The sequence below is a fragment of the Melopsittacus undulatus genome, chromosome 3, assembly GCF_012275295.1.
Source record: "Melopsittacus undulatus isolate bMelUnd1 chromosome 3, bMelUnd1.mat.Z, whole genome shotgun sequence".
Classification (NCBI taxonomy): Eukaryota; Metazoa; Chordata; class Aves; order Psittaciformes; family Psittaculidae; genus Melopsittacus; species Melopsittacus undulatus.
Genome location: NC_047529.1, coordinates 16,820,153 through 16,847,641, shown reverse-complemented (window position 1 = coordinate 16,847,641; position 27,489 = coordinate 16,820,153). Strand labels below are relative to the sequence as shown.

Below are 27,489 nucleotides of genomic sequence, written 5' to 3'. Positions count from 1 at the left end.
GATGCAATCAGACTAGTACAAAAATCATTGACTTCAACACAGATATATATGTAATGAATGGTCCTGTAGAGACATTCTGGCTACATCTTCACTAGTAAATTAAATGTGCCCAGGAGTATTTCCAGACACCAAGGCCAACTGACATGGTATGACTGCATTCATCTATTAAACTGTCTCAGCTTTCAAAACAAGATGGATTCATCCAATGGACCAACTGGGAATGTTCCTTGGCACACATTAACTCCCAAACTGCACCCAAGAATTGTTTGGGAGAGCATTAATTGGCCCAGAACAAAAGCATGCCAGGGGCTGTTGCAACCATTTTTGCAGAGCAGAGGATTGTGTTTCCATGTCTGTGGCCTGGCACCACTTTTTAGCATGGGCATAACACCTATCCACATTAACATCTGCCCCTGGGGATGCTGCCTTGACCACAAATTTAGCTGTGAAATTTAACAGAGGACACAGACATGTAAGTTAAGACACATGTAATTTAAGGAGGTATCTCTAGTATAAGTAAGTGAGCAAGGAAACCTGCAGCCAGTATTAATTCTGAGTCCCTTTGAGAGAAGAGTTCACAATCAGAGGCTAAGATCAAGCAAACATTATTTGAAATATTTGGCCTTCTTCTGGCATTGTTGGAGGATGCTGATATTTTTTTTTCACATTTAGATCTTTTTAATTTGTTATGTAGTTGTTACAAACAAACTATTACCATTCACTTTGCAGTTTACATGGCTGGAGCTGAGATTTTCTTACAGCAGAAAAATACTTTAAGTGGAGAAAAACAATTCAAGGAGATCATTAAAACCGTTATTAGTGAGGCAGGAAACAAAATTGAGTGGAAGAGAAAGGAGGAATCTTGTCAACTCCTAGTTGTTATCTCCCTGCTGGAAATGAGCAATAGATTGACAGCACCTAAAAAGAGACAAGCTTACCTATTGCACCTTAATTAATACAGGGAGGATGGATTTGGGAGGATTGGAGTCATCATGGGAGCAAACATGGCAATAATTTCCTGTGTCTACTCAGCTAGTGTCTCTCTGGCTTGATGCAGCTGGAGTCAGCTCTGCTCTTCAATAATCAGTTGTAATCTTTGAGTTCAATGAGGTTAAGGTCTCATGTAAGTGTGGGAAATACTCTGATGCATGGTGACGTCAAACACCCCCCTTCTCAACTCATCATGCATGGGCATCCCTCTAATTAAGAGGAAATTAAAAATTTCCTCTGGGAAACAGTGAGTGAAACGTGTATGCGTAAATTCTCACAAAACCAAAATACCTGTGGAAATGCTTATAGACATGTTGAGTAAATACAGGAGCAAGAGCTGGATGAGGTGAGGAGCTGCTACAACACCTGGATTCTGCCACTAGTGGGTTTTGGAGAAAACAATCTGTTGCTTGCCCTTGCCTTGGATGAGAACTATGAACCTCACTAAAACATCTTGCTGTTTCTTTTAACTATATGGCATGGTGTGCACAGAAAAATTTGCTCTGAGCACAGGCTCAGAGACATTCTGAGCTGATCCACAGCAGCCATCAATGCCAGGAGGAATTAGAAGACTTACTGGGGCTGTTTGCAAATGTGCCATTAGGTCAGCCCTTTTAGTAGGACCCCAAGCATGTCCAGTGTCATGAACACCACCTCAGCCAACATACATCTGTGCATGACCACACAAGGGACAGGGCAGGAACACATCTCCCAGGCAAGATGGAGACAGAGATGATGGAAGAGACAGACTCTGCTGTCCATCCTGAGGTCTGCCCTTTCAAGGACCACGGACACATCTTGGCCCTGTATTTCAATCTCCCTTCTTCAGACTCTCCATTGGTGACTATTTTGCTGCTGTACATAGGAACCCACTGCACATACACAAGTGAAAAGACTGAAATTATTGTGGCCTTTCATTTGAGACTGCCTTTGCATCTTCTGTCTGCTTTGTTCCATGGTGCTCACAGGCTTGCTTTTTGAGGGACAGTCACCTAGATCAGGCTGATCAGGTGATAACCCATTTCCAGGTGACTTGGGAGCAATACTTACACCTGAAAAGTGAGTGGAGGGCTGAGCGGATGCTTCATAGCCTGAAGACACTAGGAAATGCAGGAGCATCGCCAGCATCAGACAGGGTTACTCTTAAATGCGGTGTTGTTACAAATAGAATTTGCCTGGAGGCCCATCCACTTGAATTAAGGAAAATAAAGAACCCTTAATTAACTTAAGAGAGGGCTGATGCAGGGCAATGTGACCTTTTCTCTATGTCACATGCCACACGGATTTTAGCCTCCTTCTGATTCTTTGTCACCGCCAGTCGTTGTTTTTTAGATCACTGGGTTGCAGAGAGCTGATGGTGACCAAAGGGATTGTGGCAGTAGAAGAAAAGAAAGTGATGGCTTGATTATTTCAGTGGTCTGTACACCAAAACCAGCAGAATCCCATCATGCCTCTACCATCTATTACCTTGGAATGTAAATATATATATATGCATACTTTAATTCAGATATTACAAAGGCATGACATCTTGTGTGCATTCAGTTAATGCACACACTTATAGTTTTGGCAATATTTCACAGAAAAACTAAGAATGGTATCAGTTTACAAAATGGCAAATGGAATTATTTAATGCTGCTGAACATCTGCATAGATGTGATTGATAGCAACAGAAGGAGCTTTCTGCAGTTTCCACCAATCAACTCAATGCATTGATGCAGTTGCACAATTTACTTAAAATTTGCCATTGAATTAGCCTGCCTCAGAGACGGGAGAGAAACTGTAGTTAACAGCCTCAGTGAAGGCTGACGAGAGTAAAAAGACATTGGGTGAATAAAATAAAGGCTTACAGCAAAGAACCTCCACTCCCTTTGGACGCAGTCCATATGCATACTCCCTGATACAGATGATTTCTTACTGGGAGTCCTTCAGAGTGGCAGAGCACTGGAACAGGTTGCCCAGGGGGGTTGTGGAGTCTCCTACATGTGCCCAACTGGACAAGTTCCTGTGTGATGTATTCTAGGTTACCCTGCTCTTGCAGGGGGGTTGGACTAGATGATCTTTTGAGGTCCCTTCCAACCCTTGGGATTCTGTGATCCTGTAATTCTGTGATTCAGGAAGATATAACTGAACTTGCATGCCTCTAACCCACTGTGAGTTTTCCCTCTCATATCTATAGAGTTAAGACAGTCATATGGATGGGACTGCTAGACTCTCTGTAGTTTGGAACCGGCTGAAAAACTCCTGCTTCAGCTGAGAGAAATCAACATCTTGCAAGGGAAATTTATGTATCTTGGATACCTGTTCCAATACCTGGCTACCCTTTCAGTGAAAACTTTTTCCTAAATCCAGCCTAAACCTCCCCTGGTGCAGCTTGTGGCTATTACCTCTTGTTCTATCATTTGTTACCTGAGAGAAGAGACTGATCCCCACCTCAGTACAGCCTCCTTTTAGGTAGTTTTAGAGAGCAATAAGGTCCCCCCTGAGCCCTCTCTTCTCCAGGCTAAACAACCCCAGTTCCTTCAGCTGTTCCTCATAAGATTTGTTCTCCAAACCCTTCACTGGCTTCATTGCCTTTGTCTAGACCCTCTCCAGCACCTCAATACCTCTTTTGCAATGAAGGACCCAAAACTGAACACAGTATTTGAGATGAGGCCTCACCAGTGCCAAGTACAGGGGGATTATTATTTTTGTGTACTGCCAAAGTATTTCTGACACAGGCCAGGATGCTGTTGGCCTTCTTGGCTGCCTGGACACACTGCTGGTTCATGTAGCTCTATAGCTTTTCATGGGGTTGTTGTGGTCCAGCTGCAGGACCCAGCATTTTGTCTTGTTGAACCTCATACCATTGGCCACAGCCCATTGATCAGTCTGTGCAGATCCCTCTGCAGAGCCTTCCTGCTTGTTGTCATCTGCAAACGTACCGAGGGTGCACAGGATACATCTTTTTAGCATACCACAAGGTCTCCCTCAAGACCTAACCCATAGCCCACACCAACACTGAACTGGAAATTACAGGCCCCAGAAACAAAGGAAAAACAACTTTCACAGCACATGTGATGCAGTGAGCCTCAGTCTGCCTGAAAGGAGGGGGACACCTGAAGTGGCTGTCCATGGGTGACTGCAGGTATTTCTACACTGCCATCATCTGCCTGTGTGGTCTTTGTGAGATTGAAGTTTGGACGGATCTGGGAGCTCACCAGGCCCTGAGTTTCTCCACAGGTCCTTCTGTGAGAGCTGTGTCAACACAGACATTGAGTTCAGAGGTGCAGGGTTTCATCTCTGAATTAGAGAATTTTTTTGACTGTGCTGTTGAAAAAGAAAATACAAGGAAAAAACACTTCTCAAATTCCATTGGATAACACTGGCAAAGAAAGACATGTTGGTGTTATGCCCACATATAGCTTATGTAGAGCTAAAACCTCAGAATGGCTTGAAAAATGCTTGTCCGTGTTCCATTAAATCACTGTGGCTTAAAGTATTAAAGGCTGGTTTCGAAACTTCTTTCAATGAAATCTATGCTTTTATCTCAGTGAAAACACTTCCATCTTACTAAACAAACACAATGTGATCATCAGTGTACCTCAGAAAATCCTCTTACATCTCTATCCCACAGTTTAGATTAAAGCTTTTACAGCTTGACTTCAGAATTCAACCACAAGATCAGCTCTGTTTACCTCTGCCTGAGCCTTTCCAGTGCTAATATATTATTTCTGTAACATGAAGAACAAAGAAAAGGAATATAACATGTTCTTGCAGCAACATGTTAATTTTGATATAAACTTCTGGTGTTTAACATTGCAGGCACTAACACTTTGGCTGTTTAAAGAGAAAAACCGAGTAAGCAAGCAACAAACCCTTACTCAAGGCAAAAGACTCCTGAAAGTGCTGGCTGCATTTTTTTTTTCCTGCAACACAAAGCATTCTCTTGTCAGTCCTCTTGGCAAGGTAGGGTTGTGCCCTGTCAATGCCAAGATGAGCCCTACTGAAACCTATTAATCATGAAACAGCTAACCTGTGAAAAGGGTCTGAAACTGAATTATGAGGATTTTTATGCTGAGAGCACTAGAGGGTGGAAAGGAAAGCCCTATGTTCAAGACCAGACCATTGACAGAAATGTCTGCCATGGACTTACTTGAAACCCACAGACCTGGCTGTGCCTTGCTTCCCCTCCCACCCTTTGTTTTACCCATTCAGGGTTGTACAATCTTTGCAAAAGGATAATCTGATTGTATGGTGGTGCCTAGGATCTCCAGTCCCATTTGCTACAATATGATATGTCTTAAACATCTGCAAATACAGACTGCTGGTGATCATAAGATAAAGAGGAATTATCTCTTGCAATTCAAGCAATCCAGCATTAAGATTGCTCATCTGGTGATACAATTCACTTTTATTTCTCACTTCAAAGTTTCTTTTTTCACCTAGACCCTCCATCGCACTTCCACTAACATGTCCAAGCACTCAGACACATCTAACTTGTGGGAGGAAACTTCTTTACAGAGGAAACTCTCAGACACAATGGTGATTGCAGAAACCTCATGGACTAAACCAGAACTATTTATTGCCATTTAATCTTAGGCCTCATCTTTTTCCTTTGCAGATCCCAGACACCTTCCCCAAACACTCCAAGTCAGAGATGGAGTTTTCCAGAGACACACAAAGGCTGGGTGTCTGGAGTCCAGCTCCTAACAAAACTATTTAAGATTTAGACATATCCTTTCCAAGAGAACAATCATACAGTCTTTCGCCAACAGACCCAAGGTCACGCTGGTTTCACTTCTAGATGACCACAACTGAAGCAACTGAGCTTATCCTGGCACCAGCTCCTAGTGAATAGGTCAAAAGTCATGAAATAGCTGAGAAGACCTGTCCTAATGCTCACTGTAGACTCAGAGCACAGGCAAAGCCACCATGTGCTCCTTTCAAAGGGTCACAAACACAACCTTAAGGGGGAATCTTGGCTGGCTTTCAGTTAGGTCTGTTGGGTTATTTTGGATTTTTTAAATTTCTTATTCCTTCTCCTCCAAACTCTAGAAACTCCCAAAGAAAAGCACCTGAAAAAAGAAACTTTGCTTTTTGAAAGACCTTCAGCACATCTGCCTCACACTGGAGCTACACGAAAGGCAATATTATTTTTCTAAGCAGCCCCCAAACTGTGAATATAGAAGCATGCAAATTCAACACCCACAAAAAAAAAAAAGAGGAATAAGATAATAACCCTGGACAATGAGAAAATTACACAAGTTCACTTTCCATGTCAGTATGCATTTCCCTTTAAGAATTTCCATTTCCCTTTAAGCAATTCTATTATTCACACATAGCATTTCTAATCATTCTTTCAAGTGTTTCTATGTAACTTATCAGGGTTTAATGAATGCCAGAATAAGCACTAGAGGGAAAATCCACATAACTGGACAGTAACCCAAAGGTTTTAACAAGACCTCTACATTTTTCTTTTTTAATATAATTTTTATTCAAGCATTTTCTGCTTTGATCAGAAAGATGGCTTTTTTATTGGTATTATTATTGACTTTTTCCCACCCACCCTCTTCCATAATCCACCTTCCCATAACTTGTGAGCCCTCCAGGGTTGCAGTGAAGCATTATTAGTTACAAAGGGCTTCTCTGGAAATATAATCTACAAGTAAAATAGGTCAAAGTAAACAAGTTAGCTTCTATTCTGCCTTCTACTGAACCCCCACTCAGTTTGCAGAGAGAACAGTAAAAACCCCCTGCAAACATCCAACATTAATACATGTATATGTTAGTGAACAAGACTGACTTGTTTAGTCTGCCACTCATAGAGGTATTATTCACTCTTAATAGCAATTCTCAAGAATGACCTTGTGCCTACAAGCTGTCAATCACACAAATTCTGGGAATCCTTATTACTGGAGGTTAGAATGGCTAAAGGAGTGGATGAGACAAGATACATCAACAAATAGCACAGGAATTGGATCTACTTTTAGGTCAAACTGTCCTTGAGTTGCTGCTTTGGAAGATGTGGATAAGAGAAAAAAAATGCCCCATCCCTGGAAGGCCAGGTTGGAGGGGGCTGTGAGCAACCTGGTCTAGTGGAAGGTGACCCTGCCTGTGGCAGGGAGGTTGGAACTGGGTGAGCTTTAAGGTCCTTTCCAACCCAAACCATTCTGTGATTCTATAATTCGATAATAAACAATATCATTTCCAAAGCAACCACCACCTTCACAAGACACTACAAACATGCTAAAACTTGATCCTGATTTTGAAGCCACTCCTGGAGTTTTGTAGGACTCCTGTTAGCACGACACTGTTGTAAGCAGCACTGCACTTGTACTTGAGCTCTGGTTGGTTTGGGGTTCTTTTCTATGGAGTGCTATACAGGTATTCACACAGTCACAGCATTTCTCCAGAGCACTTTAGACTTCTCAAGAGCAAGGAATGCTTTATGTGTGGTTACTGACTTCCTCTGAGCTTCCTTCTTACTTCAGACACAAATTTGAGTGACTGAAAAAGATATTGACTCCTTGAGCCCTAAAGAGTCAAAAGAGAAAGCAGGTGTTCCTCACTGCACAAAAATGCAAATCAGCCACCTGAAGCAGACTGCACAGTGAGCTGGACAAAGTAATTTCTCTAAAGCTGACTTGGATGTCTTACACTGTACACTGTGGTATTGAACAGTAAGGGAGACATCACATAATTTTCCTGCACTTAAAAAAATTATCTTATTGGTTCTACTTACACTTTTAATGATTTATAATAACTTGTAACATTTAGATTCAGAAGGCAGGAAAAGCCCTCAACAAGTGACACAGCCTATTCCTCTGCCCCACAGCAAGCTATGCTCTACCAGGTTTCATTCCTGACAGGTCCTGCTGTTGGTTTATATCTCACTTCTCATCTCCCTTTCCAGAGATGGAAAAGGCCCATCTCCTAAGACATTACAGTCCAGCCCTGCTCCAATGTGAGGTATGCTTTTAACTGTGGTCACTCCTCAGAGTGATTTGTGATAAGGTGCACCAAATCAGTATCAGGGGCCCAAGAAGAGCCAAGAACTCTCCTCAGGTATTAAGGAAATTATTTTTACTAAGTATCTTCTCCAACTGAATATTTATCCAATAAAGCTGTACCCTCTGCTTCTTTCACATTTATTTTGGTACCACCTTGAACCCATTTGGCACTTTTAATCAGCTACTGCTATGATCTAGGGGCAAAAAAATAGGGTTCTTGCAATATGGACATTATAGGGATGAAACTTCATTTTCAGTCCAGTAACTGTTGCATCTTTAGTGAGCATGGGAAAAAACCAATAAGGCAGCAGACTTACTCTAGTTTTGCAATGTGTTTATTAATTTCAGAGAAAACACCGCAGGAACAAAGTTTATTAGTGAGTAGGAGGATGTTTCAGGAACAGAGCCCAACTGAAAATAATCAGCTCCCTTTAATTAATTGCATACAGTTTTATTGCATAACTGATGGTTTTTAATGTTGGCCAATTAGCTTGTCAAACACAAAAGTTAAATTTTCTGTTGGTCTCTCAGGTAAGGTCTATGCCAAAGTTTTAATTCGACTTGCCTTATCCAAGCAACCAGAAAATAGGGCTTCTTGAAACTGAAATTAGTGGGCAGTTACCTAAAGCTGTAAAAAAGAATAGAAAAGACAAAGGGAAAAAACAGAGACTCAGAAATGCCTGACAGGGCCAGCATCTGACTCTAGTCTATGATCCACATTCTGGGGTAGATTACAGTTGCAAGTTTACCTGGTCTGGACAACCTGTTTTCTAAGACAGCTTAAGGTACTGCTGCCAATTTAATGTGCCTACAACACATAAGAAAAAAGGATAAAAAGCCAACAACATACCTTTGAAAATAAAAATTGTTCCCGAACAGCTTATGATGCTTCAGTATGACAGTTGCCTCACTAACTGCATGTCTCTTTTCCAAGCAACTGGAGAATGCAGGGCAATTTTATAATGATATATATTTATATATGAAAATGAATATAAAGTTTCATACGGTAAGTTAACAGCAATGTTCTTGGCATAATCTTAGACTAAGTATTCAACATATCTATCCCAAATACAAATCTTTATTTTCCAGTCTCTTAAGTGCAATGCCAGTGAGTTGACTTTTTCCCAAAGCACTGGTCTATTTCTACAAAAATGCATTAGAAAATTAATATGTTCTTTTAGCTAATTATTTTATCTAATAATTATATTAATAGTCATGCTACATATCCTGAGAACCCCAAGGTGCTCATTGTGCCAGCTACATGTGCTTTGAACTTGGTAATGACATCCATAAATATCAAATATATGCTTTACAAATGAAGATCATGCATGTTTTGGCTCAGTAATTACTTTTGGGTTTACCAAATTCTTGGCCCAAGCATAGTCAACATTTGCAGTTTCATTAGCTAAAATACTCTGTCCTGAGTGCACTATAGATGAAACTGAGATGGATTGCTTCTGCATTTCCTACTATTTTTGGTGTGCATATCACTCAGACCACATCTACACGAGTAAACCAAATAGTGTTAGCATGTGATCTCACACATTGGGTCACGACCACCCATAGACTTTAACCATTAGTTTAATGGTTAACTTTGTATTTCCCAGAGAAATTTTGGTTGCTGCAGCTAACACTTTCTAGCATGGTGCTCAGGCATGGCTGGATCCGGGCAAGAGGGGGGATACTAGAGGGACATGAACAAAGTCATAGGCAAATGCTTTAGTTTAAAAGCCTTGTTTAGAGTTGCTCTGTTACTCAGATGGGTTTCAGTAACAATCTGTGATGCAAGATCTTCCTTTCTTCTCCTCTAGTCTTTATTCATCCCACACGTTTCAATTTCTCCAGGAGATAAGGTGGGGCTTTTTTATATAAACATGTGGTACTACACAGCCCTGAGCCATCTCTGGAGCACTTATATTTTGTAACAAATGAATCAAAACTGCTTCCTTGTTGGTGTGATCATGTATTGCGAGACTGTAAGAAACTAAAAGCACAAATAAGAGAGCAAGGGCCATGCAGGCAGACATCTAAGTGTTTGCCTCCTCTAGTAATACCACATGGACACTGTTAATTACTGGTATGCATTTTTTGCCAGTGTCTCGTATGAGCCTCACACGAGTTTGGGATCACATCACACCAGATGCTACATAGACACTTCTTTAGTCCCAACACTGAAACTTCCAGAGCCATCACAAAACAATGAATGGAGGAAAGTAAAAAGAATTAGTGTCGTTTCACAGGATAATCAAGTGACTTCTTCAAAGTCACAAGAGAAGATTTTAGCAGTTCTGCAGTCACACATGCTGAGTGATTCTGCAGCAGCAGCCTGTGTTTCCCTGTCTCTCACAATAAATCACTCCATGCATGCTGATGGGCAAACCTGCTGGCTCCTGTGATGCAAGTCTACCAGCAGTAAAACCTCTAGCACAGCATGTTGTAAACTAGGAGGACACTTAAACTGCCCTAAACAGTTAGGTCTGAGATTGCTCTGCCCACAGTTCAAACTAGAAAGACCATGACCAACTCGAAGTGCAACCACATTAGTATGGAAATGTGCCTGTCTTGGCCAGTCCTATCCTTATGTGTTTCAGTGACACAGCTTCAGGTTCAGAGCTGGCTCATGTCCTGCCAGCCCAAACCACTGACAAAGTTTGAGTTTGCTTGGAAGAGGTAAAGTCAACATGGCCATGTACCCATGAGAACTTGCCTTTCAGTTGTGCTTTCACATCACTATCTGCAAGCCACAAGCTGATATTCTCCCTGCTTTTCTCATGGTTCTTTTACAGCACAGAACCAGCACAGTAAAAATGAAGATTTTTTATCTGAAACATCCACGAAGGAAATCCTGTGTCTCTGATGAACCTGACTTCCTCAATTTCCTGTTTGCTGCACAGCTGTCTGCATTGGATGGGTCTCAGGGACATTTTTTGGACATATTTGTGTACCTCAGTTGGAAGCCAGGCTTCTTGACTTAGAACATAAGGGTCTATAATCTTTAAAAAAAAAAAGAAATCACAGTGAAAACAGAAAGAATTAAAAGAAAACAAACCAATAAAGAATCTGTCCTGTCATAACATTTGAGGTTCTGGTATTTGCTGGCCTTGGACTAGGTTCAAAATAAATGAGGGAAATGTGTATTTCATTAGATGCTAATATTTGGAAGATAAGAGGGAAAAAATTATGAAATGCTTCCAAGTACAGTTGTGAGGATAGGGCCTGTGTGTGTGTGTGTAAGCACACATGCTTTCAGACACACAGACATACAGTCATGATTCTCTCTGATTCAGAATACTACTATTACGTAGGAAGAATTACAGTGGAAAGTGAAAAAAGGACTTATTTTTCCAGACCATTGATCATCATGTGCATGATAAGGGCTTTTCCTCTTCTCATTCTCCATCTCTTTCCAAAATTGCAATTGAATCCTTCAATAAGGTTTTTGGGTGTGTTTTTTTTTTTTTTTTTTGCAAATGAGACTTGATCCTGTGATTGATCCTGATTGATTGATCAAGTGATCTTGAGACTTGATCTTGTAAATCATTGAGACATACACAGGAATGTATAAAAAATATTTCAATCCTACACAAAGTAAACTGGGTTAAGTGCCTTAATAAAAAAAGCCTGGTTAATCAAAAATCTAACCAGCATGTTTCCAGTTGATGGCATACTTGTTGATGGTTAAACTTTGAGGTCTCTTTTCCATTCGCCACAGATGACTGTGTAATTGCTTGGCTCCTAACTGACCTAGTCTGTAAAGTTAGGACATAACACGTTTGCCTCCTAGGGACACAGTGCCTTGGGCAGCAACAGCAGTCATGAAGTGCCCAGAATTCTTTTGTTAATTATCAGATGCAATGCAATGGAACCAAAAAGTGGGATTTAGGGATCCAAATATTCAGGTATTTTGAAGACAGCTGAAAGGAGGAGAGTATTTGATGTCTGTGCTTCAAACAACATTGCAGAACAGGCACTGAAATTTTCACAAGCCATAGCCAAAGCTTAGTTCCTTTACAGCACATCAGAAGATAATGAGTCTCTGCAGTTTATTCTAATAGGTAGTTCTGGACACAGTTTTTCATGGGGGCTGTGGATAGAAATATTTCACTGGCCATAGAGCTGTTTCCCAGCTAACCTTCAATATTTTACTACCAGCCCAGGGGTTCTAGAGTTTAGAGATTTCTTTTCTAGCACACACCAAAATAAAAGCTTAATTTTGTTCTTTGCAGCTGGACCCTATCTGAGCAAAGTTGCAGACAAAATCTTACCCCAGACATAAATCTAGAATAGGAAAAGAAATGCACCATAGCAAATAACATAAAATAATATAGTGTTAAATATATATATGTGTATATATATGTAAAAGTAGAAGCAACTGAAAATCAAGGATGATGATGTAACATGTTCAAATATGAGCTGTCATGCTGTGGCTTGCATGAAATTCAGTAGTACATGTGGATAAAAGCCACTGGTCCATGGTAACCTCTTGTTAGGTGGGCAACACCTGCCAAGGAATTGATTAAGTGCCATGGTCTAGGTTTCAGGTGGGCTATAAGGCAGCAAGGAGGCAGTGTGACTGCTGAGTGGGAAGACTGTGGAGATATGAGGCCTGTTATTAGATCCCTGTTTTGTGGAGAATGTGGAAAATTGTATCAGAAAGGAAGAAGGAAGAAACGGTGTCAAAGTTTGAAGACAGAAGGACCTTGGAGGTTCTGGGAGATGGAGGTAAGGGGTCCTGGCTTCTGGAGGTAGGAATGACTGTTTGGGCTGAGGATCTTGGACAGATCAGGCAGAATGAAAAAGCAGAGAAGGAATGGAGGTGATGCTGTGGGTCTTGGGGACCATTGATGATGTGAAGGCTAAGTTAGTGTCAAGCGATTTTGAACTTCCTGTGCTAGACCTTGGGATTCATCGGAACTGTACTCACTTCTATCCCTTTCAGATCTCCCCTCTTTTTGTGCAGTATGTAACACACTACTTGACATGCAAATCCATGCAAAAGTGCTGGGTTCAAGGAGAATCAGTGTGTTACGTGAAGCAATCATTACCAAAGCTGCCCTCTCAGCATCAGACATTTCCAGCACAACATCCTACCTAAGTGTCTCATCTTTTCCTTATACTGGAGATTATTATTCAATCAATCCCTCACCTTCAGAAATACTGTCTGCCCAGTATCAACATCTCAGGAATGAACAGAAAATGTTATAATCCCACTTTTATAACATTAGATAGAATGGGAGGCTACTAGATTTATGTCAGTATAATTTGTCCTAAATATTTCTGAATTATTCACAGTGGTTGAAGCTAACTGAAAACTTACACTGGAAGTTGGGTTTCTATGCTGTTATTGAAAGAAAACTGGGCTTTGCTTAAAATCAGGTTGTGTCCACCCACCCCTTCCATCCCCCCAGAAAAGGAGGAAAACAACAATTGCTTTGGATTAAATATTGTAAGCCTCTAATGTTTTTTTTTTTTCCCATGGAAAAAGTATTCCCAGGAAACTCTAGTAGGAAAACAGTTTCTGTCTGCTTTTATTCACCAATATTTTCCAGAAGAAAAGAAGCATTTATCATTCACATGGCTTGCTAGTTTTCTTACTCAAGTTAGAGCTCTAATTAAGGAAAAAAATAATCAAACAAACCCTTGGGTTTTGGGTTTTTGATCTGGTATCATCAGAGAAAATCTGAACATCTTAAATGTTCTAGTTCTGTATTTTCATGGTTTTGTAGTTGCTCAGTAATGTAGAATCATAGAATTTTAGGATCATCAAGTCCAGCTGTAAACCTAAGATTGCTAAGTGCTACTAAACTGTGTTCCTAAGTGGCAGATGTACATGTCTTAATGCTACAGAAGGGGAGAACCAGGAGTTGGAGAAATCAGTTTCAGATAAAGTGGGAACAAGGACTATCCTACAGAACTGTGGCTGGATTTCCTGGTGCATACCAGTGAGCAAAAGTTTTTCCTTTAGCTGAGACAAAAAGTGGAGTTTCTCTCCAGGGAGCATTTCTTGGTGTCCAAGAAATGGATGCCAAGGGATATCCCCCTTTGGAGAGGTAGTGTTTTCTTCCCAAACCACATTTTTCTTTTTAACTTGCAGGAGTCTATTATATTCAAGGACTTATCCATCTACTAGTTTTGACTGAAAATGAAAATGGGTTAAAAGTTACTGGCACACACATACATACACACATGCACTGCATGATTACATGAATCTCATGTTTAGAGAAAGCAAACTTTTCTTTAGAAAGAGAGGAAAACATGATGCATTAACACCAATACATTGACTGTGTTTGCCAGGTTAGCTGATACCCTCTTCTGAAAAACTCAGGAATGTGACCCAGTGGTGCCAATCCAGTAGATCACTGTGGTGCTCATTCAGAATCTTGGCCCCAGGCTGTCCAACACACTCTAAAATGGATAAGAAAGATGCTTTGCTATCCACAGGCCTTGATCAATCTCACAAAGAGAGAAGAGAGAGATATCCCTTGGTGTTTGTGCCTGCTTCTCTTTCAAATGGAATTAATGGTAGTTTAATGGGGTATGAAAGGATGTTTTACTGGAAACAATGAGGAACAATTGTCTGGCTCACGTTTCATTTCACAGGTCATTATTGCATTAAGAAGTAAATCGACCAAGTCCGGTAAATAACAGTCTGTGTTTTGCCCAGAGCTTCAAACCAACAATCTTAGCAGTCACCAACTAATATCTTTGTCATTTTTAACCCTTGAAGGGATCTGCTGGAGGCTAAACAATTATAGTCTTCACCCACCCCTAGCAGGTAAGCATTATTCATTTTATTTCTCATCCCTTCTTCCTGAAAACCCCACGAGGCTGAGTTTTTGCATTGTTGTTTTGTTTATTAGCCAACCTAGCCAACTGTGTGTCTGGTGGCCTTGAAAAACAACACATATTTTAGTGACTGCTGCAGGCGTCTTTAAACAGGCTGCTTCCTCTGCAAAATTAATTGTTGCAAAATGCAGTGCTTCTCATGTAAAGCTCTGCAAACTAACACTCAGCAGTTTGGTTGGATTATAGATATGCCTCTAAGATCTAAGGAAAATAATATAGTTATACTTGCAGGATGCAATTCACATTTCTTTTTTTAATTGCATAAACACAGCCGTCTTGCCTCCTTAAAGGTATCAGCCATCAAGCTTTGAGAGACTGTATGTTGTATGCTGCTCTCCTCAGCTGTCCCTGACTCTTTTTGAAGCAGCTGCAAACTTCACCTTCCTGTTTCTCCTGAAGCCTTGTGGGCTGATTATTAATATCAACATTTTCTTTTAGAAGGTACCAGAAAGGTTTCTGGATATTATCTAGTATTAGTAAAAACCAACTACTGACTCAGATTTGTGGGCATCACTGAAGTAGGAATGATAAATAAGACTGATACAGTCCTCAGGAGAAAAAGGTATGATGTCTGAGCTACTGAGCTGTAATGAGAGGTTCCAGGCAAGGAACCTGTCTCAGGTTTTGTTCTTTGGTGCTGTAAACTCCACTCAGACCCTGCACATCATTTTCTGTGGGATTAGCCTCTACATACTGCACAACCTTTCAAGAGCATTAACATTCCAGAAGAACAGGCACTCTGGCTGAGTGATCAAGTGCATGGGTTGGGAAAGATCTCTCTGCACTAATTTCCTCCCTAGTAGTCACTCTTTGTCATCATCAGCAGTATTTAGAAAGTCCTAATTACCAGATCCTCCTACCACATCACCCAAAACTTTGAAGCCACAAATCATTGTCAGATCTCAAAGATTCCTTCAGATCACTGAGCATCCTTACAGGATTTTGAAAATGGGTCCAGAAAAGCCCTTCTAAAGTTATTTGATCCATTCCTTCCCTCGTCTTGGGAAAAGACCAGCTCCATCTGGATCAGCTGAGGATGTTTGCATAACTTTTATTGATAGTGACACTAGAGCCAACTCAGGCAAGCTATTACAGTGTTTTGTTGTCTTTATTGTAACCTTTCCTCCCTTAATTTATAATTATCTTGATGAAATTTCAGTCTATTATTTTTGATTCTGTAGACTTTAGGAGTGATTTATTTTTATCTTCTCCACAGAGTTTTCCATATTTTGAAGGTAGTTCTTAATTCTCTCATCCATTTCTTCTCTTCAAAACTGAGCTGCCCAAGTTTCAGCCATTTTTCATAGCTCCAGTTTCCCAGATGCCTAATAATTCTTTTCACCTTTAACTGTCAGACTACTAAATCAATCCATGAGTCATGTGTGCATTGGTTATTCAGACTCTATGCACTACCAATGGTTTATAAATCACAACTTCAGAACCACCACTCTGAAATACTAACCTCATCATGTCAATGATAAAAAAGCTGATGTTCAAGTTGCAGACAATATTTATATATGGAAAGGTAGGGAGGTAGATATTGAATCCATAACTAAACTCATAAATGAAGATGATGTGGTATTTGAGGGCTTCTAAGCTATTTTTTTAACTCACAGGGGAAAAAATGGACTCTCTGAGACTTCACAAACTCTAAAAATGGTATCATTTTCCAAAATAGCTCTTTAAATATAACAGTTGGGTTTTGAAAATGACAGGCATCAAAAAAAATCATCCCAACATTGTTCTTGGCTTTGGCCTCAACTTAATTAAGGTCTGCTGAAACCTTTATCAGGGATGTGTTTTCAGGAAAATTAAGTAGAAGTTACAGGCATTTTCTGATCGTATTAGGTTTGAGTTTTATAAAACAATAACTTGGTAACAGTTCTTTTAATATTCTCCATTGCTACCTTCAACCCATTTTACATGGAACATTTATTGCAGAAAAAGCAAATTTCTATCTGTGAACAAGCACAACAACAAACTTCTGAGGAAAACAATAGATGTTTCATGCCAATATTGCATCTGTTTTATTCCTCGCAAATCTACCAACCATGCGTTCTCTTCTCAATCATCTTTAATTACTATACAGTTATACATAGCAGGTGTGGTTAATCATAGTCCTTGAAATATTAAATATATATGGTGCAACATTTTTAAACAGCTTACTGCTAAATTATGCTGGGAGCTTGTGTGTCAACATTATACACTTCCACAACTATTAATTGCTAAGTCTATTCACTAATAAAAAATATCAGAAGAAAGCAGATTATACAAAAATCCGTGATTCACATCCCTGGGAATGTAAAACTATTTAGACTTAGATATGACAGGTTATTGTTCTGGTCAAATTTGAAGCCATTCTTAAAGGGAAAGAAGAAGAATGTGAATGGCTCACTTCTGGATTGGCACACTGGGGGCTGGACCTCTGCCTTCATGAATATAAACACTCAAAGGTACCTATCCTGAAGAATCTAATATTGTCTGGGATGGCAGCCTGCTTTCATGCTCTCATACCTTGCTATATGTAATTTTCATAGTCTAATGCTTAGCTTCAAATATCAGGAGAGATTAAAGGCCTATATAGCAAGTTGCAACATTTTGGGTTTGCTTGGAAAGTGAGTCATATTCTCCCCTCTAACAAGGGGAAAAACAATTCTGCAAGTATAGATACTGGCAGACAGATTTTTGTGATGGCCATTTCATTTCTTCATTCCCCTCCCCAGGTTCCCATTTCTTTGGCTATTGCCCTATTGTAATATCCCTTCTACAAGGCAGGATAAAAGAAGAAAAAGGTTCTTAAGTTACTGGTCCTCTGCTACATGTCCTCCAAGGGAAGACAATAAACTTCAATGTCTCTGGGAACTGGCTGTTGTCAGATTACAGACATGAGGCAGGATGATAAGAGTCCTATAAATATTGTAGATAGCCAGCAAATGGTTGACATTTTAACTACAGAATGATGGTTGTATCAGCTTTCCTTTGTGGAGTAGGGTTTTTAAACTGGACACACATCAACTGAGCACACAAACTTCTGACTTACTCTTCATTCCTCTGCTAGAAACATTCATGTTTATAGATAATTCTGCTGTACAGCTTGTGATGCTTGTGTTTCCTGTATCATGGTAGCATTTAATGCTTCAGGCCTGGCCTCAAGCTCTTTTGTTGGAGGTTTGGTACAGAGATGAGTTTTGGGAGAAAAACATTTTGTCATCCAAAAATGGCAGCTCAAAGAGATTAAAATAATTACAAAATCATGTTAAACTCATTAAATTGTTCTGGATAATTTGAAAAATGATACTGTGAAAGCGCCTCATAAATTATTTAGGGGGGTTGTTGGAAAACACTTCACTCTAAAATTTTGCAGTATTACATTTAAAAGAAAAAAACACTGTTGGATTAAAAAAATAATTATGCTTTGTTTGACTCAAAACAACTGTTGTTGTTTCTCCTTTTAATTTTACTAGAAATAATGACAACAAAATTCTTGGATCAGTTCCCTCCTGTTTTCTTTTGTTTTCCAAATTCTGCAATTTATCCAGAAAACTAAAACTACAAGTTTTACATGAACAACTCTGCTTCTACAGAAAGGCACAGTAAAAAGACCAGGGCTGTGACCCTAAGAGCTAACATAGCAGGTACACAGAAAGACAAAGGAAAACAAAAGTGGGTACATGATTAAATATACATTGCATGGCTCACTACTGGCCACCTACAATGGGCAGAACTCAGGAAGCCAAATGGTCTTTCCTTGCTTTCTGCATGCACGCACACATATATCTACACAAATAAGTTATTATATATATTCTGTATTGATTGCATCTTCAGTAAAAGACATCAGGAGAATTAATATTGTACTGACTGGTCCCACGTACTCCAGTTATGGCTCTCATAGCCTCTTCCTTATGGCATTCTTCTGAGGAAACCTCTTCCTGGCTTTTGTGTCCCTGAAGTATATTGAGTGTTTCTGTTTGCTCCCCCTTGAAGTAGCTAAGATACCTGGAAATGTCTGAGAGCCAATAATTTCAAGCTGATTGTCCCAACTGAAGGCTTAAAGGGAATGCATATATGCATCTGGATAAAAGTGTAATTGAGATGTGGAAAGCCAGAGCTTTTGACTTGAAGAAACTTGTGCCCCTGAACTGAGGATGTGGCAAGGATACTGTGTAGCTACCTGAAAAGACTGTCTCCTGTTTCTGTGGTTAGTCAGGCTAGCAAAGCACTAAACAGTGCATTGCAGTGCTCTGACAAAGCTGCTGGAAGTGGTTAGAATTACTCAGGTTTACATAAGGTATCACGTGGATATGTGGATATGAGGCTCAGTGTGTGGGTCTTGACCACCCAGATAGTTTAAGTACTGAATGTTCATCTGGATTCAGGAAAAGCAGAACTTCAAGGGTCAGATTCTACTCAATAGCATCATAACACCACCATCTTCATTAACCTTGGAACACTGTTGCACCAAGTGGGAATCTGGCCCCACAGGATACCTGTGGGAGCAGGTAAGTAGAGCATTTTCTCCTATTCATCTAGCATTGGAGCCTGCACTGAGTTGTGCAAAATAGTGCGACAACCTTCACGAAGGAAAAGGAAGGGGTAGAGAATAGAAGACGACGACCATGAATTGACCTTAGCATCAAACTGTGCCTTTCCAAATGTCAACCTTGAGAGGAATGGAACCGCAGGTCAAAATGTGAAATACAGAGGGATTTAACACATCATTGTGAAGGGAGGGGAAAATATCCCCGTTCATATTTGGGCATCATCAAGAAGAAAATACAGCAATTTTGTAATAGCCTCAGAGGCAGGCAGCATTTACCATATGCTGTTGCCTCCATTACACAAGGAGATAAACCTTGCGGAGCACAGGTTGCACTGTCAGTGCACTTTAGATGGTGGGGATTCCTGGTGTGCCTATGACTGTGTACCAGGGTGTACTAAAAGAGGTGCAGATCTAAATAAAATCCAACCTCTATATGCAAAAGTAAGCATGCATTAATATGCAGGTGCTAAGTGGTAATACTGACAGGGTATGTGCGCTTTCATGTGGTTCATAACCAGGGGAGAAAAGGTAGAGCAAAACTGAGTGTGTTTGTATCTAGATAATACATTAATCAGCCCTGTAAGCAGCCAGTTAGAGTGGGATCCTTAGAGGAAAAACCTTACACATTAGACATTTTGTTTAAAGATTAAAGAAGTTCTCGTGTTTAATCAGTTTTAGAGTGGGATGGAAAACAGGATTAATTACAGTCCCTTCCATCAGTCTCCCATACCGCTGGAGTCACAAAAGATGCGCCTTTTCAGCAAAATGGCCACCATCAGCAGCAGGCGCAGGAAAAACTAATTGTAATTAAGGAGTTTATTTGGAATCAGAGAGCAGAGTTTTAATCAGGATGAGAAGGGAGCCTTGCTGTGTGAACCTTCAGAAAGTGGTTGCTGAGCAGAATGGGCCTTTTTAAAACAGAGAGAGGGGTTTTTAAACTTCTGGAGTGAGTTTTCAGCTTGATTATCTCCTCAGTGGGATATGGATGAAAATCCTTGCTGGGCCAATTATTGTTATTATTTTGCATTTATGTGGCATGTCTTAATGCTCTCAGAGGACTTTGCAAAGGGCAGGTAAGTCTGTTCTGGTCTTAAAATGAATTAATTAAACTGTAAAGAGGCAAAGGAGGTTGGGATGATGCCAGGTGACATGATTCTGCAAGAAGCCAGAAAGGCATTACTGAATACAGAGCTGTGCAATGAGGTCTCCCAGACTTCTACACTGTAATTTTCTACACCCATCCTGGAAAGGCATCACACAATCTGGGACCACCCTCTTCTTGACCTCACTTGTGGGTCTTAGTGAAAGGCTGGGGTAAAATCACATCTCATGGGTCAAATGTATACATCACTTTGTAAGCACTCCAGAGAACACAGGCACTTACCAGCTTGCAAGTAGAATTGTGTCCATTCAAACTCTGAGTTTGGGAAAACAGCAACAGGTGGTTCTAGGTTCAGGACACTTCCATCTAAGTCCTTGAAAAGGGCTTTCCTTGAGCCTCTGCATCTTTTTTCAGGGAATGTGGTATCTTCAGAGGTCTGTGCACTGACAGGTAGGAGAAGTAATGTTATTATGAAGACAGTAAAGGAAAAATATTGTGCTGTTGTTTGCAATTTATCTATGCTGGCAACAAACATTTCTGCAATATATTGATATTTACAAGGTGAATTCACCTGCCCAAGAAAAGAAAAAAAAAGGAAAATAAATGAAAATGAGTGAAACGTAAGCATGTCTATTGAGATCTAGCATGGTCTGAAAAGAAATTCTGTAGCAATATTTATATTTTGGCATGTTTGCATCCAAATTGACAAAACCCCCCTCCAAACAAATTAACATCATCTCTCTCCAAATGTTGGCTGGATTTGGACAGAAAATATCATCTCTTCCCAGTATATCCACAAATCTTCTCCTTCCTGGGGTTTGTCTTGGCCAGCATGGACTGTCATTTTCCTTAGAGCCAGCTATACTGTAGAAGTTTGAGTACCTCTAGTTCCTTCTTGGCTTTCTTGATTCAAGGAATTGCAGTTATGCATCCATCAATATCCATATGCCATTAATTTTTTACCTGTAGCAGATGAAACCTGCAGTTGCTGACTGAAGCAGAAATGTCTATTGGCTGCTATCTCACCAAATGACCAGGAATATCTCTGCTGCAGTATGTAGTGCTGATATGGCACAGGCTTTGCACTTCACATCCACAGGGTGATGGATACTTTACTTTAACAGAATGGTTTGTACATAGTATTTTGTTAAAAAGCATTGGCTACCCAGCAGTACCTACTTGTCTTGTTCTTACCCCTGCACTCTGGAATGGGGGAGCCCTCTAAAGAGCTAGAAAATTGCACCTTCCCATGAGCAACTAATCTTATGCAGGAGAAAGCATGAAGCAAGGTGAAATGGCAGACAGTATAAGAGAAAGATCCGGCAGGAAAGACACAGATTAAGGCTTGGAGACTCCTGGAACAAGCAGGAAGATTTACAGTCAGGCCACAGAGGATCCATCTATCCAAATTAAACAGTTTCAGAGCCCATCCTTTTCCTGCTTGTACAGTCTTTTCCAACTTGTACAGTCTGTCCATGTCTATAGAGCTAAATTCCCTTAGCATTCAAAACAAGATGGTCACATCTGTGACCATCAGTTTGGAAAAGTTCTTGAGCTGAGTTCCCAAACTCTGGCATTAACTGGGTCCATGCTAGATGACTCATGACAAAGCCAAGCCAAAGACCATGCTAAGAGTTAAACAGGTTTGTTGGAGGGCAGCCCACCTCACCTGAGACATATATATGACAGTTGAAATTAATCATTTCCTAGTCAAGGGTCTCTATCAACTACAGAATAAGTTTAGTGTCTTTAGATCACTTGCCTAATTTTTGGATCACTAAAGTATATTGATCTGAATCACTTGTTGGAGATCTCAAGTACTTTTAACTGTATTTTGACTAAAAGTTTAACACAGCTTAAAGGAATTCGCCAACTGATCATATCACTTTTATCACAAAATACAATGAGATAAGATAGCTTGCAACATAGTAAAGTCCATGAGCAAGTTTAAATCAAAGAAAACTTAGAATTTCTTGAGTTTCAGTTGGAAAACCCCAATTACAGGTATTTTGAATACAGCAGATATAGGCAGAGATTTACAGCTACTGCAGAGAAACAAACTGGCTAATGCCCCAAATCAACACAACTCAAAAGAGGTACAGAACAAAGATAGATCCTTTAATCCTGACAGCCAATTCTTGAACATCTCTCAGAAGATCCAGCATTTCAGAAGTTTAGGTCTACCAATGGGACAAGCAAAGTATTTCATGGTCTTGCTATATTCCCCAACGTTTCTATTTTGTCTCTTGCTCTAAGGCAATCCTCATCTTCTCTTTGACAGGACATATCCATCAAGGTATCCCTTCAGGATGCTGAAGCAGAACAATGCAACCCCAGACTGGATCAAGCCCAGCAGCTGCAAAGGTGGATTAAATAATTGCATGCAGATAATGCATGAGGAGCACCAAGAGATGTAACTACCCTCAGAGTTTACCAGACTACTGAGAAAGCATTCAGTAAATCATGTGCATTCATCATGTTTGAAAATCACCAGCTCTTGCAACTGACTGCGTATTCAGCAGCTCACTAATAGCATAATATCATGGGATGAATACAAGAGTGAAACATAATGGGAGCTGACAAGCTGGACAGGTCTCAGAAATCTACACACAAACTAATGCCCAGAGCAAAAAGCAAAAATATAGAATAAAATAAAAATTCTGGCAGAAGGCTGGAGGGGCTCTAAACATTGCAGTGTGGGACACCTCCAATTATTTTTGACTGGCAAGTGGAGTCCTTGCTGGATTTTTTTTCTACTTCAAGGCTTTCCTGACATAGCCTCTGTATTGAGTTCACTGGTTGTAATAAATAAATAGTCATGTGGTTTCCATCGGATGTCGTATGTTTAAACTGCTGCAACCAGCAGTGACTTAAGGTAACAGACGAAGCTCTCCCCTCCCTCCTCCATGTTCCTCCACACACAGATGATATTCTCTCTGGGCATGAGCAGTTCTGGCAGTCATCTGACATCTCACAGCCTGCCTGGTACTGATCAACATTTCTGATGTGATCTTGCAGGCAAAAATCAAGCTCCGATTCCCCAACCAAAAGGACATTCCCTGTCTCAGGGTTTTTTTGCTGGAGGTTTTGACATTTTCTGAAGCCTAAAGCTGAGAAGTCAGAGATGCTCAGGATGTTGTTTTAAGAAACGGGATGTGTAAGGTTTTTTCGCTATACAAATGTCAGTAAAAGAGGAAATCCAAGAGGATTAGTCTGGAGATGCACCTTGATGGAATCTGAATCTCAAATTTAAAAACAAAACAAAACAAAAAAAAGCCCTAAAATAAGTGTGGAGATTGTTGTTTGTTTGTTGCCTGGATTCAAGTTTTTCTGTACATGTTTGTTTGATGTCTAGCTTGTTCACTTTTGCCAGACAGGAGCAGAGACAAAGAATGGGACTGTTCTTCTGCTAGACATCCAGTCTAAACTAATTGCTTAAACTATTTCTAAACCAATAAAAAAACAGATGTTAGGATAGTCCCAAAACTGTAGGTGATTTTTTTGCATAAACCATTATAAAAATAATTCAGAATTAAGCATATTACCTTGTTGGATGCAAGTAGAACTTGTCCTTATCATTGACATGTAACATCTTTGATGTCTCTGCAGTGATAAGCGGCATAATGCCTAAATGGTCAGCACTTGACATGATGCAGACATCCCTGTCTTCACTGTAGCAGCTCTTTGTAAAACCAGTAAAGGTGACTTCTGCAGGGATTAAGAGAAGTTCAAGTATGGAAAATGATTACAGGAGTGCCCGAACTAGAGAGAGAAAGGCTATGTTCTACTACATTTTCCATGTTAAGTTGCTTCCATGTGTATGTCTTTGCACATATCAGACTAATTGATTTCATCATAGATCTTCAGTTAGCTTTAGAATATTACATAGCTAAGTTATATCTTAAATTAACACAAACCAAGTCATGCCAATAGGAATTTAAATCAAAAGAAATAGTAACTGAGAAAGTAACAAAGAGCAAGGGCTGAATTAGTAAGAACCAGCTTAATGACAACCTGCCTTGGATGGTTTATCCACTTGCCAGATCTCAGTATCACATCAGCTGGTGACATATGCTTGGATCTGTCCCTGAACTCTTCTGAACTCTTCTGCAGCTACAAAATCCATGTTTTGCCACAGATATTCTGTGAGATCCTGAGCAAGTCTATTTGTCTTTCCTGTCTCCCTTACTCTTCAGTGAAGAGAGGATAATGTATTTTCTTACAAAAATATGTAACAGGAATAAATAAACCTGTAAATTATTTAGATCCGACCACAGCAACCAGCTATCTAGGTTCAACTAAGTGCAAAAATTATTCTGGGGACTGTAAAATTCATTTGAACTAAAGATGAAGAATACATACATAACTAACTTTTATCCCTCTTGTGCAATCCCTTATAACAATAAAAGCCATAACTGTTTCTGTGCAGCTGTAGTCATTATGTTCTACGCAAATTCAATGCAAAGTGTGCTATTCACATCTCAAGCTTAGTATCTTCATTTAGCTAGAGGTATCTGTAGATCAGAGAGATGAATCAAGTGGAAAAATAGCACAGAAGGCAGGCATGTTTGAGGTAGAATATTACACATTATTTTATACATTAATTGAAATATGTTAGTAAATGACATAATTATACTGCAGTAGATTCAGGAAGTAAAAAAAAATCAATACTTTTTTTGTTGTTGAACTGTATAAAAGTGAAGAACAATTAAGTTATAAATGTCACTGAATCTTGGATTTCCCCACTTTCACATTTGTGGGTGTGGAAGCTGCAACTTCAATTGGGAAAATGTAATTAGTCAGGAAAAACAGTGACAGAATAATCTCGCCAGTGGACACAGAAGACCAACCTTCCAGCTTCATGTGTCCCAGGACTTTTGTACAATTCCCAGTTTTGTGCCATGGGTTATCTGGCCTTTGGCTAGGAACAGTGGTGAATGTAGGCCATAAAATCCCAACACGGCCTCTTAGAGGGTAGGATGGTGGTCGATCCTTGGCTGTTTGATTGGCTGAATGAGGTTTGATCCTGTCTCTGATGCAGTCAAAAGTTGAGCTTGTTGCGACAATGATGGAGTTTCTGAGTTCAATGAATCTTTTCCCTGTCTGGCATTGCTTGGCATACAGACAATACACTACTGGCATGAGTCCCACAGTGTTGTCTACCAGCACTATATTGTCAATGATGACGCTGCTTCCAAGGTGGAACATGATACCGTAGTCATAATTCTTATAGGATAGAAAACCTGTGATTCTAATGCAGGTCTGAAATCCATCTCCCTGGTACAGATGAATGCCATGGAGATTTGAATGGGCCACATTTTCACTGCAATACCCTCCATCTGACAAACACTCTTGCCCCCTGATATGGAAGCCAATTCTTTCAGATCCTGCCACAACATTGCCACAGAGGGAAACATCAATGGCAAGGTTCGTCTTGATGCCAGCAACCCAATTTAATGAGTCTTCTGGCTGCCTGCTCAGAATAACAAGGTTCCTGATAAGAGAATGATTTTGCCCTTCCAAATCGATGCCAGGTCCAACTGTGTTAAACACCATATTATCGTGTAACAAGATCCGGTTGCTCATAACTGCTTTAATGCCAGCTCCGCAGCTACCATTAATGCTTAATGACACCACCGAAGACTCTTGGGATATATTTCTGAATTCAATAGCAGAAAGCTGAGGAGGCCCAAAGTTCAAAAATTCAACATTTAAGAGTTGAAGGATACCTGCAATGAGATAACTATAGTGAAATAAAAGCTTACAAAATCACATCAGAACCAGTAAGAATGACACCCATTTAAACTGCTTTCAGGCATATAATAGCAGGCAATGTTTGTCAGTGTATTGCTAGTAATCAGTGGGTTTTTTTTTATAAATATGTATAAAACTATAGCAAAAAACAGCTACGCACAGAACCTAAAATATATATTTCATTACTTATGCTTTAAACTGCACAGTAGATGAAAATAGATACACCTGTTTCTACACCATACATTCTTGGGCAGAACTGATCTGATCAATGAGGGCAGATGAATCTCAGCTACCTTCAAACTCTGTCCCACTGGAGTCTGTAAAATGTCCCACCAGCATCCTCCCAGTGCAAGCCACATCAGACTTGAACTGTACGTTCCGTGTTAGGAGCCCAACCTCTGCAGCCAAAGGGATGCGTCTACTGTCTTCTGTGTCATGGGAGTGCCCTGGGGAGTTTCAATAAAGGAAATGTGATAAGTGTCTATCATATCTATAAAACAGTGCTTTGAGGGACATAAAGTCTGACAGCTTATGCACAGCTCCTATGCAGAATCTGCACTGACATTCAGGTGTGTTTTTCCTCCAGCAGAATTTACATGCATCAACACAAAAACAGAAAGGCCACCTGCCCATCAAATATTCACTATGCACTTATATTTTACCAATATATTTAATTTTTAGAAAAAGAAGGTGCTAAACCTTTTCCCTGCGGTATGCCAAATCAATGAACAGCTTCACACTTTATTTTTTTCTAAGCTATATGTGCTGGAGTTATTCTTCAGTACACTGTAGAGTTGATTTCCGTGAATGACAATGCTAAAACCCGATTTGCTATAGAGTCTTGGTTGTGTGTGATTTCTAAATAAAGTCATTCTAAATGAGACTTTCGAGAAAGTTTATGCAGATGTCTAGCTTTGAATCAATTTTAGGTGACTAGATATCTACAGCCATGATTTAACTATCCAAACTGGTTTTGTGTACGATGGAGAGCAATGGCAATTCTCAAGGGCAATTTGTTATCTACTTTATACATCTGCTTGGGGTTAGATGAAATAGAAGTGAACAGTGTGCATTTTTCTGCTTTAATTACCAAGGGAGCTGAGAATGACTAGCTCATGTGCAAACACATACTGTAGATATCACATTTGCCCAGGTGAATCGCAGTAATTTATGTAGCTCTTAATTCTCCCATCAGATCTTTTCTATGCAGTTACATCTAACAACTGGTGCAGTAATTAATGTGTATGCAGTCATTTCATCTCGGGATA

At 40.0% G+C, this 27,489-nt stretch overlaps 1 protein-coding gene across 1 annotated transcript in view; it reads right to left on the bottom strand.

Moving 5' to 3' along the window:
- The window catches only part of PKHD1 (PKHD1 ciliary IPT domain containing fibrocystin/polyductin), a 243,492-nt gene that overhangs the window by 42,834 nt on the left and 173,169 nt on the right, over positions 1–27,489 (bottom strand). Inside the window, exons 55-58 of the mRNA XM_031046619.2 lie at positions 26,515–26,667; positions 25,318–26,196; positions 24,013–24,175; positions 20,750–20,910 (exon numbers count right to left, since the gene is read on the bottom strand). Coding sequence (XP_030902479.2) covers positions 20,750–20,910; positions 24,013–24,175; positions 25,318–26,196; positions 26,515–26,667 — 1,356 coding nt within the window. The remainder of the gene's footprint in view (positions 1–20,749; positions 20,911–24,012; positions 24,176–25,317; positions 26,197–26,514; positions 26,668–27,489) is intronic.